General features: G+C 36.3%; 1 protein-coding gene across 1 annotated transcript in view; it reads left to right on the forward strand.

Annotated features, from left to right (window-relative positions):
- Window positions 1–4,446: 4,446 nt before the first annotated feature.
- The window catches only part of LOC107097508 (macrophage-stimulating protein receptor-like), a 28,540-nt gene continuing 19,722 nt past the window's right edge, over window positions 4,447–13,264 (forward strand). Inside the window, exons 1-3 of the mRNA XM_015394668.1 lie at window positions 4,447–4,466; window positions 4,538–4,597; window positions 5,130–6,413. Of these exons, the coding sequence (XP_015250154.1) occupies window positions 5,214–6,413 (1,200 nt within the window). The 5' untranslated portion in view covers window positions 4,447–4,466; window positions 4,538–4,597; window positions 5,130–5,213. The remainder of the gene's footprint in view (window positions 4,467–4,537; window positions 4,598–5,129; window positions 6,414–13,264) is intronic.

The following is a 13,264-nucleotide window of genomic DNA, read 5'->3' on the forward strand; positions in this document are numbered from 1 at the left end:
AGATAGATAGATAGATAGATAGATACTATTTACCCCATTGTCCAGGGCAGTATGCAGGAAACTGGTAGCCCCATCAACAAAATCATAAATAGATAAATTAAATGGCCTCTGATGTATTTTTCAGTGATACAGAGGAGATAAGAAGTGGAGCAAATTCTTTAAAAATATATAAATGTATTATCTGATAATGATCTTCTAAAGTGAAACCTTTTGTGTGAGGAGAACTCTGTTAAAGTAATTTTGAAGGTTATTATAAAGTGGTCAGAGAGGACAGCATTGTGAGAAAATATTGTTAGAAGAGGTTTGTTGCTTTGGAATTTGGATGAGGGAAACTAAGCTTTAAAAGTTCAGAAGAGTTGTAATTATTATCTGGCTTTAGAGTAATCAGTAAGTCAGATTGAAAGATTGATGCTGTTCCCCCTACTCTCCTAGAATTTCTGGGTATGTGAAATTTAAATAAATCGAGGAAATTGCCTCATTTATGCTCAGATGATCCTCTTGTTGCAGCCAAGTTTCTGTCAGAGAACATAGATCAATTTGCTTATCACAAGCCATGCCATTAACTACCAGAATTTTTGCAGAAATACATTTTATGTTAAATAATCCCCATTAACAAATTTATTTGCAAAATATATATATATTGTAAAAAGTATTAAAATAATATCTCATATTAAAGTAGCTAAATCTCTAAAAAAAAAAAATGGATTCATTGTGAGTAAAAACTTTTTCAGAATGTTAAACTTTCAACATTTCCTTATAGAAATACCTAAAAATAATTGAGCTCCAAATGCTATTTATATATTTGTTTATTTTCTAAAAGACAGGGAAAAGCAGTTTTGTTTGGAACCATACTAACAGCTTTTCTGGGAGGTTTATTTTTAATTTGACCTCTCTGGAGACGGTTCTTCTCACAAATTGTAGATAACAGTTTGTGATGCAATACTGCACATATTTCTCCTTGATGCAGCACAGAGTATACATAATGCTGTTTTCTCCTTATTCTCATTCAGGCGGTATCAGTCTATGCACTTCATGGTGGAATGTTTTGAAGGTTTTTTTTTTTTTTGTGAAAACTGGTTCAGATGTTTGCTTGTTTTTTATTTTTTTTATTTTATTTTTTTCCCAGAGGGGTTAAAACTCAGGTTTTCTGAACTTTGGATTCAATAGCAGATCATTAACTTTTGGTTGTCAAATCAGATAAGACCTTGTCAACTTTTGCAATCGGTATTTCCTCTTGAATTACCTATCCTATATGTAGTTGCAGAATTAGGGAAGAAAAAATAAGCAATCATTAAAAAGCTCATGGGTGCTTCAAGAGGGGCGTTCAATAAGTAATGTCCCTGACCGACTTCCAGTTGGTCGATCTGATCTAAATTTTGCATGTGCAATTATTCATATCTCTATAGATCAAGTGTCAAATTACAGCTCTGAACTATTTGTTGTTTGAGATTTACAGGCGTTTGAACTGAGTCAAGTCTGAAACGGAGCCTTTTCAGTGTCGAGCAGCAGGGGCGGAGCAGATGGGGGGCCAGGGGTGGCCATGGCCACCCTTAGCCAATCATTGGCCCCCACTGTGGCCACCAATACCATTTTCCCCTCTCATACAGATGGTGGCAGCAGTAATACTCTTAAGTTGAATATTCAAAACATTTAAATTTTTGTGATTATAGACATCAATATACTAATATCATAGATGATAAGTACAGAATTCTTTCTCTTTTCAGAACTAGATTTTGAGTTTTATGGGGTAAAGAGAAAAATATGTGTCTCGGCAAGTCATCTAGGAGTCATCAGTGAAAGGATAAATAAATAACAACTTTAATAAAAACGTAATGTGGATATTGGTAGTTGTAAATATCAATTTTATGCAGGATGTTTATTGATACAAGTAAGTAAGTAATGGCAATGATGATTGATTTATGGCCCAGAACTCAAAACTGAGACTTATCCACTACACCTTTTATCTAGAAATTACGAATGTTAAAATATATGCATCTATTTGTTAGCAAAGGCTGTGGGAAAGTATAGTTAGTCTTAACTTAGAAAATATGGATGTTTCGCTTGTTAATTTTCTTGTTGGAACAGTGTAGATTGACCATGAGGTTTTGGTGCCTATCCACTTTTGGCCGACCCTCTGTACACATTGGGTATTACCTGGCCACCCTTATAAAAAATTTCTGGCTATGCCTCTGTTGAGCAGTGATCCGGTTTTTGTATTTCAAAGGAAGCACACTATAGAGACTTTTGATGAAATTAAAGTAACTTCTGGTTAATACATATGGCCTTGTAAAATGTTTTACAACTTTTTACATTGTAAAACATTTTACAAGGCCCTACGACTGGGCAGCATCACCATAAGTTATGCAAAGTCCTTTACAATAGAAAAAAACGGATCTCTTCACTATACTTATCAGGCTTTAAATCACAAATCACTATTAGGTCAGACCTATAATTTGCTGCTTTTTCTATAGCCAGTGGTGGTTCTAGACCAAAATGTACCAGGGGGCTAGGAGGGGGCCAGTGTGTTTTCATGGGAGAACAGAAAAGCGTGACATAAAAAACAGGGCAAGGGATTCAAATATATTAAGATAGCTTCATTGAAGTGAAATTTTTATTCAAATGGTTGAGTCTTATTAGGTCAATATAAAATCAGAATTTATGAATGTTACATATTTTTGACCAAATTTAAGTTAAAATAACCTTTTTCTATAAAATCAGAATCAGAACCAAAGAATACTAATAAAATCAGCTGTAAAAATTAGAGTAATTTTTCCATAAAAGTTTAAAAACAATCCACTGGACTTGGTTTCCAAAGTTTGAAGACGTTTTGCTGCCAAGCAAAACGTCTTCAAACCTTGGAAACCAACTGCAGTGGATTGTTTTTCAACTTTTACCGAATGAATATGACCTGGATGACTGAGAATCTTCATGAGCATAGAGTATTTTTCTCAATTTGTTTTGAAAAACACATTTAGCAGGTGAAAACCAGGATCCACACATGGTGCACGAATTATTGTATTGCCTGCTCACTCTTACTCGTATTAAGAAAACACCACCTCGCATTGTCTAAAATCCAGGATCATTTATCCGACTTGCGGGCATCCGTGAACAACTATCGATATCAGGGAGACTCTCGGAACTTCCGGGAGACATGGGCTGTCTGAAACACTTTGTAAAAAACAGTTTCAAAAAAAAAAATAAATAATAAATGAATGAAATAGATCCAAAGGACCTATCAGTAACCATGTTTGTTCCAGCAAATATCATCATTAGAATTTCTTTTACTATTAAGCCTTCGGTACAGGAGCCAGGACATGAACTGCAGGGACACTGGCCCCCGTTGGCCCCTGTCTAGAACCGCCCATGTCTATAGTGATGTATATAATTGCACATGCAACATTTCAGCAACTGTGCAAACTGTAAGTGGATCAGGGGCATTACTTATTGAACATCCGTCGTATAAAACTAAGTTTAAAAGAGAACATTTAATGATTTCTGCTGAAAAACAGTCCATGTTTCACTTCTCTCTCCCCTCTATCCGCAAGTTAAATGCGGGTGGGTGTATATTTGGTGAGAGAAAACATTCTTCTCATAACTCCCTGGCTGGAGCTGTCTACAAAAATCCCATCCCTCATGAGAAAGAAATGTATTTCTGGCAGAAATACTACTTTCTTTGCTCTGGTAGCCCCCCCCCTTTCGCCTATGTGGAGCAACAAACGTAGTTAATAATATTCCATGATTTTTAGGAGGGCAACCAACGGGATACTTTTCTCTGGAGGTAAATTTCGCAAGAGTTTCGTACTTCCTTGTTGCGGGCGCGGCTTGAAGGAACAGTGTCCATATGGAGTTTATTGTCAAGTCAGCCAGATTAAAGAAGGTGCTGTCTGTAGCCTTAACAAAATAAACAACAGGTCTCACTAATCTCTGTCACTTCTTGGTCTAAAAAAAATATATGAAGTATTTTTGGCCATAAACAGTTCTAAGACTCTAAAATAAAATTTACTGAGGTTGTTTTTGACAAAGATATATTACTTAAAGAAATAGATAAACTAATATTTTATTTTGGATTTTAAGAGATTCTTTATGTGATTATATCTATTGTTATTTTATTTATATCTATTATTATTTATTTGTATCATTTTGTTTTTCCCCTAAAGATAAAGGTAATTTCAGAAGTTATGTGTGTATGTTTGTTGTCCTCTGTGTTGCTCTGTTATATTATTTGGAATATACATGCAATACAGTTTATATAATATGCTTTGCTAACTTTGTTTTTTAACTGAATAATTGATTACTTGTTTTAATTGATTAATTGATCTCTATTTGCAGTTACCTTTAACCAAAGTCCTGAGAAGCTTTTATTTTGAAAGCTAAGGTAAGATCCTGCGCTGTTTTTCCTCAGACTGCTGAACATTGTAGAGCTCATCCCCCCTTTTGCGAATAGACTGAAGCTGTGACGCTGGCAGGTGAATACAGTCAGATTTGAACTTCGATACAACAGATTTTTTTTTTCTCATATATAATTTTCACCTCCCAGGGACACATTTTGGAGTTTGTTGGACATTTCCAGTGCTACTGCTTCATTTTTCAGACTGAGGTAAGGTTTGATTTACTTTCTTTTCTTAAGGAGATTTGAACAATGCCTTAAACAAGGCACATAAAACAACTTTTTCTGTTGTAAGACCGTTTTTTGTTTTCTTCCTTAGATTAGACGTATAACACTCAAACTTAAGCCTGTATCTAATATTAGATCAGTATTAATCTTCAGTATGATATACTGTTATTGGCTTATTTGTTTTGTGTAACTGTAGCTATGCCTTAATATTTCCATAGCTGCTCCACATGTTACAACAAGTCCTCTTTTGATTTAATAGTTTCCCATAGAACTTTTTTGTTTGCCGCTCACCCTCCCCACTTTCCTCCATCATTTTATCCAAATATATCTCTTGTAATGAGAAAGTATGTGCTTATTAAAAGCCTGTAGATTCTCCCCCTTTTTTCTAAGTTGAAATAGCTAAATATTTACTCAGTCCGCCTCCCTCTTTGAGTCACTCAAACGTAAAAATAATATGTTATACTCCTCTTGTCTGGTAAACCTTAACATTCCTGCTCTGTTTTTTTCCCCACAGGGTCCTAGTTGCCTCTCAAGAATGTTCTCTTTTTTGAAAATGTCTCGCAGGTAGCACTCAATCAAAGTGGACTGTGGCGTGGAAATGGTCACTGTGACTGCCTTATTGGCAATCTGCATATGGATACAAGCACAGACTACCTCAGGACAGAAAATCTGTCCCGTAACTGAGCGTAAACAGTTGGATTTCAATGTAGAATACTCTCTGCCTTACTTTGAAACTGAAAAACCTATTCAAAACATTGAGGTAAAAAGGGATTCGGATTTAACAGAAGTGTATCTTGGATATCAGAATGCAGTTATTGGAGTTGATGATTCTATGAGAAAAAAATGGGAGTTGAAAACGGGCCCAATAGGCAGTTCTGACTGTGATACCTGTTTGGTATGTGACACAGAAACTAATCCAGAGGATCCAGTGGACACAGACAACAAGGTTCTTGTTTTGGATCCCTTTGCTTATTTTCTTCCCTACCTTTATATTTGTGGAAGCACTCAGCATGGTGTATGTTACTTTATTGAAGTTGATTCTCCAAAACTTGAACCCAAATGCTTATACAAAAAAGAGCAGAACTTTCCTACCAATTGTCCTGACTGTGTGGCCAGCCCTCTTGGCACCAAAGTCACAATCGTTGAGGATAGAAACATTGCATTATTCTTTGTAGCATCTACAATCAATGACAAATTGGTGCAGGAATATCCACGGAGCTCAATATCGGTCCTGAGGCCACTTGCGACCGAAGATGGATTCCTCAAGATCACAGATGGGTTGACGGTGCTGCCCAATCTACGCAACTCCTACAGCATTGACTACATTTACAGCTTCTCCACCAAAGAGTTTGTCTACTTTCTATCCCTGCAGAGGGAAAATCCCTCCAGGAACAACTCTGCCTTTCAGACTCATCTGGGACGGCTGCCCATTTCAGCTCCAGAGGTCTGGATGTACAGAGAACTGGTGCTGGAGTGCCGCTATGAACCAAAGCGCAGAAAGAGAAGCAACTACAGGGATGTTGTGTACAATGGACTACAGGCAGCCCATTTAGGGCATGCTGGAAAGGACTTGGCTGAAGAATTGAGGGTCAGCACAACGGAGAACATCTTGTATGGGGTGTTTGCAGTAGTCAATGAGCAAGGGGAACCCCAGAGGAGCTCAGCCCTCTGCGCGTTCCCTTTGAGTAAAATCAACGATGCCATTGATATGGGAGTGGAGGCATGTTGTTCCTCAAGCCCAGAACAGCTGTCCAGAGGCCTCTGCCATTTCCAGCCGTGTGAGAGCTGCCCGCATGAGGTGAGTAACTTTTTGTCTCAGTGTTAACAAATTGATTCACAGATTGGTCTGTGCTTGGAAAGGAAGTGGCGTCTTCAGACAAACATTGCGCAATTAATGATGCACGTGAACTTGAGTAAGAAAAACTGGAAAATCCCTCTCTGAACCTTAAACAGATATCCATGTTTTCATAGAGCTATTTAAACGCAAAAATAAATCAGTATTATGAGTTTGTGTAATTTGACTTTTTTTTTTGCATTTTATGCAATGAAACTGACCAAGTCCATGAATCAATACTGTATAGAATCCCAGTCCCTTTTTATTTTTCTTTCTCTATGTGCTTTAAACTTCTAGAGACTAACATTTGGCATCTATTTTGCCCTTTTAGAGCATGGATATGCTTTTGTCTAAGTCTGGAGTCATCAGTCTTTTCAATCAAAAATCCTTTTTTTTTTTTTACAACTTTTCACCACATAACCACATAAAATATACCTAGAGCAGCAATACGTACTTGATCATTAAATAAAACATACCCTTTTTATGATTAGAGAGCCATCTTCTTATGATTATGTTTGGGTTCAGCAAGATTAATTTTAAACTTTTAAATCTAGAGAATAAATGATTTTTATGATTTCAATAAAGATAAAAAATAAAGAAATATTTGGTTTGTGGCATCAGACCAATTAAAAATCTTAAAAATTTAGATAAAATTGGTTAAGGTAGTTTTTTTTATCACACTGGATTTCAACATTAGTTCTGTCCTACAGCTTCACTTTTTTCTACCTCCATTTTTCTTTTATTACATTATCAAGAGTCACTTTAAAGGGCCTCTAGCACAACCATGAAGCTCTGAAGCTTAAGGTGGGAGACACCTGGTCTAAACATTTCACTGGAGCTCTGGCTGAGCTCAACTCTTTTGTCGCCTATAAAAAGTTTCCTTTCAAGTCTGCTCTGCATGTAGCTTGATTTATTTTCAACTTTGACCAGCTACCCTGTTCCTGACTAAAGTAGCTGCATTCACACACAGGACATTTTCACCGTTTTGCTTCACTGTCTACAATTAAACGTGATTACTTATATTTACACATTGAGTTATGTGATACAGTGATGTTTGCCTATTGTGTTATTAATGTTTTTAATTTTCTCCACACATAAGGCCTGGTCTTCAGAATGTTTTGTGTCCTAAAACTCTTGTAAATTTGTTTGTATGCTCAGAGCAGGGCTTCCAAGAAAGTGCAAATGGATTTGTGCTTGCAATTTAGCAGACAGTGTGTGGCTTCATTAATATGCAGATAATATTCTAATAACCAAAATGCACAAATTTGTGGCTCAAGTATATGCAAATGTAAATATTTACAACATGCAAAAGGATTTTCCAAATCTGAACCTAAGCCACTGCTGCAGTTTTCTGTCCTTTTTTAGTACTCCTAAAGGAAAACTGACACACAAAAATAAAAGCGGTTGTCATTGCCACAAAGGAGACATTCTTTTAATGCCAGCGGATGGAGTAAGATTCTGTGTACATAGAAATATATTTATCAGTAATAGCAATAGTAGAATAATATTAACAAAAAAAACATAACAAAAAACGTCCATGCGGGTGGGCACAAATTAATGCTTTATTAAATTAAACCAGAGCAAAAAAATAAAAATAAATAAATAAATATATATATATATATATATTACATAAGTAGCCTTTACATAAGGCTACTTATGTAAAGTGTTCCATAAATATTAGTTGATATTATAATTCTTATTTTTTGAATATTTTTTTTATTGTTAGCTCTATATCCATAGCTTAAAACTCGTTTTTCTTTTACAACCAACCTCAACTACGTGGTGAACACAAATTCTGCTTAATTTAATGGGCAGAACCTAAACGGTCTGCAGCACACCCACTTATTGCTCATAAAAATAAAAGAAAATAAAAAATGCACATGCAATTTAGAGCCCCTTATTTTGAATATCAGAAGATCGTGCATGTGGTCTAAGGATAAGAAACAAGAATAAGATCATACATGGGGGGGATTAATTGCTCTGGATTCTATTAAGGGGCTTGAAATCATATGAGCAAAAGAGCAAAACATTTTTTGCACATTGTTTTTTCGTTTCTTTTTTTTTTTAATGAAAGATTTTGAAAACCATGTATGGTTTAGTTTTGTATGGTATTGTTTGTGTGTATGCCCATGTGATAATGCAATAAAGAGCACACCTCAATAAAAGAACAGGGAGTGGTGGTTGAGTCAGAAACTTAACCAGTACATTGCCACATCATTTATCTAAACCATAGGTTCCACTAAGTGTGAGATACTGACAGAACAAAGCATATTTAACCAGATTAAATGCTTAGTATAAACACAAAATTAAGCTTTCAAAAATGTTTGTCACATTTGTAAAGGCGTAGTTAAAAACTTTTTTTAACTAATGCGTTTTATCTTCACTTTAAAAAGTGCAGCGCCCCAGCCAACTTCTCTGTTTACCTAATTTTTAAGTACACAAGAAAAATAGGCTATTTCTCAATTCATAAATCTTGAAACTTCAGAAATTGGCCTAGGGTTCCTAAAAAAAAAAAAAAAAAAAAGGAGTGGCTTGTGCTTTTTATGGACTTCTATCTGTGGCCTTTTCCATATATCTCTGCACAAACAAAAATCAGGTCCATGCAACACAGGTTGTAAACTCTACTAAATAAGCCTGACATTTCAATGGAAGGTCCCTGTTATCTTCAGTTTTAGTAGAAACTGAAGATAACAAGTAGTAGTGAAAGAAAAAAAAATATATATAAATAAATATATATATATATATATATATATATATACACACATTGTGCTTTTTGTCCACCACCACAATGGTTGGTTTATCAATTCAGTCCATCTATATCTGGAAGTCCGACAGGATCTTGGCTCGGTCATTCTCTACCATCTTTGGAGGTGTTTTCCACTTTGACCTTGGGGTTTCAAGGTCAAACATTAGCAAAAAAAAAAAAAAACAGCCGGAAAAAAATGCCAAGAAGTTATCCTGTTAAATAAGCAAACTGTGACATGATTGAACAGGTCAGCTAGCTGCTTGTATGTGGAATGTCTACTGGTAGTTAATGGTCCGTTTTTCTTTCATAAAAAAGCCTCATTTTAACCACTTATCTATCTGGCAGCCAGATAGGTACTTCTTTGATGCCCTCATTGAAATGTTCTTATAGGCATGGAGCGTAACTACACTTGAGAACAGTCACTTAGTCAACAAAGCTTGGAGCACTGTATTATTTTGTCTAATGAGGCTCCTCTCATAATGTAACTCTAAAGCTAAGAAAAACCTCATCCTGTAATTATTTAGATTTGCTTATTTTTTAAAAGACTAATTGTCAAGGACAATGTAATATATATATATATATATATATATATATATATATATATATATATATATATATATATATATATATATTGTAAGACTTACTTGGACTAAGACAACTTTTATTGTCATTTTGTATACACAGAGTGTAAACAAAACAAAATTTCTTTCAGTACAGTTTTTCAGATAGCGATGTATGAGTGTGGGTGTAGGAAGTATGCATGCAAACTTGCCTGTATGAGTGAATGAGGATGTATGAGTGAATTTGTGGTTAGATTTAGGCCCATAATAAATTATTGTAGTTGATCATAGGCCTGACCATAACTCACCCTTATCTGAATGTTGACACTAAAAAAGGATTTTCTGATGACGTATTTCAGCTTCTGACCCACAACATGCTGCCAGAGTCAAATTATGAGCCAAACTATTGGTTGAGTATACAAACATTTCTACATACTTAATTAACCACGGGTGTAATAATATTACAAATCACATCAACAACCAAAGAAGCTGATGCTGCCTGTTTCTAAATGATGCTTATATATCTTTAAGCACTTTAAAATACACATTTATTGTTTAGTTGGATTTCTGGGGTGAATCTAAAGACCCCATACTGGTTCAGTAAGGACCCAGAGTTGGGTCATAACACCAACTTTGGGAATCAGTGCAGCACAGCACTCACCAATAGGGAACCTTGAATCAAAAATTTAAAATAAGTTGTCAACCCGAATCTCTCCTTGTTGTAGTTAATTCCTCCATGAACAGGGAGAGTTATGAAGATATGTGTAGATACATTCAATGTCAAATGCCCACTTGTGATGGTGCAGCAAATGGTAGCTTTGCTAAGATTCTCAGCATCTCCAGTAGAGGTCATCTATGTAACTGTCAAGGCATGGGCTATGGCTATGTTGCTATGTTGCAGTGCTGAATTTTGGGATAGCCTCCACAGAACAGCAGTAACTGATGAAAGTAATTGTCTGGAAAATTACAAAAACAGACATACCATTGTAAAGGACAGCACGTGTTTAAGAGCTACTTTTATGTCCAAGCTACAATATGTTGACTACACCTTTGCATCCTGAATATATAAGTCTATTAAAGGCCTTTCTGTTAAACTTAAGAGTAGTCTTTATAAACAGTCAAACAGGAAGTATGGCCACAGAGCTAAAGTCTACCATAAGAATGCTAAATTAATGAAGCTTAAGCGAAAATAAAATCTGAAAGACTCTTGTCAGTTTCACCTGAACCACCTGCAATGTCCTTGGTCAGCTCAAGCCAATCAACTCAGGGCCACACCTACTCTTCATCTTTCAAGATCCCCTTCATTTGGCCTAGCTTCTCCCGCATGCAAGCAAACTTGCACCCACCTCCACCCTCATTCTCAGACTATTCTCAGTCCCACTCACCCTCTGGCTTAATGCGCCATCAGTGTCTAAGCCCCGGTAGAAGACTACTCTTATTAATTTCCCAGGTTACTCGACCAAGAAAATGTTGATTCAAAGCATCAGTCTTCTACAGGGGCCTGTGCGCCAAAGAACTTATTTCATTGATGTCACTATCTGCATATCTGTTTCTGTGTGCTTGAATCCCAGTCAGCCTCAGCGGATGGCCGCTCTCACTAGCTACGTTTACATGCGCAAAATTTCCCCGATCCGATCCAAACCTTGGTTGATCGGAAATTCAAAATCTCCGTTTACATGGACACTAAATGAAATGATCCGATCATGACGTGTGTATACATGTACCAAGCGTTGGATCAGATTAAATCTTTTAAGCATGCGCAGAACTTCCTGCCAAACTTGGCAGTTCTGTCTGCGTCTGGTTTTTGGGAGGCCTGACAAACGATGCGCTCGGAGCGAGCGGAAAGAAAAAAGGAGAGAGGAGGAAAAAAGCGCTTGGCAGCGAAATGTACGAGAGAAAATGTAGAGAATGAGCGATTGAACCGGCGTGGGAGAGCGAGTGGGCTGTGGAGAGAGAAAAGAGGAAGAGAAGGAGGATAAATTCCTGCTTCCTGCAGCTTTAAATGAACTTGAGTGTATAAGTCGGCGTTCCTAGACTCCCCCCGCCATGTTGTTCACAGCGAGAGCGAGAGCGACCGGTGGTTTCCTGTTGTTGACAAGGCGGAAAAACGTCACGCTGACGTCGCACACATGCGCAGTGAAGATTATTTTACTCTTAAGATCCGAATGGGTGTTTACATGGACGCCAATCGGAATGGCGATCGGCAAAAACCACCTCTCTCATTCGGAATTAAATTTAGATCCGATCGGACCGAATCGGATTAGAATCTTCAGTCTGACATGTTTACATGAAACATTTTTGATCTGATCAGGCCTTCAATCCGATTAGTTGTGTCCATGTAAACGTAGCTACTGAGCCTGGTTCTGCTGGAGGTTTCTTCCTGTTAAAAGGAGGTCTTCCTCTCCACTGTTGCCACATGCATGCTTGGTGTGAGGGATTGCAGAGAGTCAATGAGTCAATTGATAAGCTGGTTTTTTCTTTGATAGAAACATTTTGAACAATCTGAATGTGTTACCTTTATAAATGAATTGAATTCAATAACACTTTTCTAATTGAAGCTTTTCTCTAATTGAGACCCTTCTAAACTAGAAGAGTCTCTGTAGTTTGAAATAACAGTATGTTACTGCTATTGTCAAAATGGGGCTTAATTAAGCCAGGATATCTGTAAAATCCCTGGCTTTAATCACAAAATGAACAAAGTGGATTTTCCAGATATCCTGGCTTGGTTAGGGTCCAACTCAGTTTGAAAAAGCCGTAAAATACTGCAAAACAACAAAAAAGACAGAACTTTTGCTCCAATCCATCTTTTCTGAGGTTGAATGGGAAATTTTCTTATACAGAAATTATATGAGTAATCAGGTTTTCCCAGAGTTGGTCCAGTATGTGTTAACAAGCTCACAAAAGTGTCAAAAATACCCACATTCTCTAAGTACAGATATGTGTGTAATAAAGACTAATAAATGTACTGTACTGAAGTACTAAAAATATTTAACTCTTTTAAGTGAAGGTATAAAAATAAGGGTTTACATTGTACTTAAGTACAAAACTAAAATGAAGATTTTTCTTAAATTAGATAAAATTGCTTGAAATCTACTCTGTTTAGTTGTGTTGTACATTAAAGTATTAAACAGGAAAATCCAAACTGACCTGAAACAGAACTTGAAACATAATCTAAATGTAAAATCTAATGAAAGGGGAATTGACTGGGAATGTCTTACATTTCAGAATCTGGTGTGGCAATGTTTCCTAGCTCCAGTCTCTTCATCTGCATTGCTATCAGTGCAGTCAAAAAACTGCTCAAACTTAAAAATTGACTCTTCTGTGCTCTATATTGTCACCTTTGTTTTGTTTCACCTGTTTACTCATTTGAGAAAATAAGAAGTAGAAAATGCAGGTATTTGTGTTCAAATTTTGTAAATAATAGTAAAAAGTCCACAAAAAAAATATTTTATTAAAGCATGGGCGTAGGTTTGCATAGGGACCATAGGGACATGTCCCTACCAAAATTT

The sequence above is a fragment of the Cyprinodon variegatus genome, unplaced genomic scaffold, assembly GCF_000732505.1.
Source record: "Cyprinodon variegatus isolate N-32 unplaced genomic scaffold, C_variegatus-1.0 Scaffold702, whole genome shotgun sequence".
In the NCBI taxonomy this organism is placed as follows: domain Eukaryota; kingdom Metazoa; phylum Chordata; class Actinopteri; order Cyprinodontiformes; family Cyprinodontidae; genus Cyprinodon; species Cyprinodon variegatus.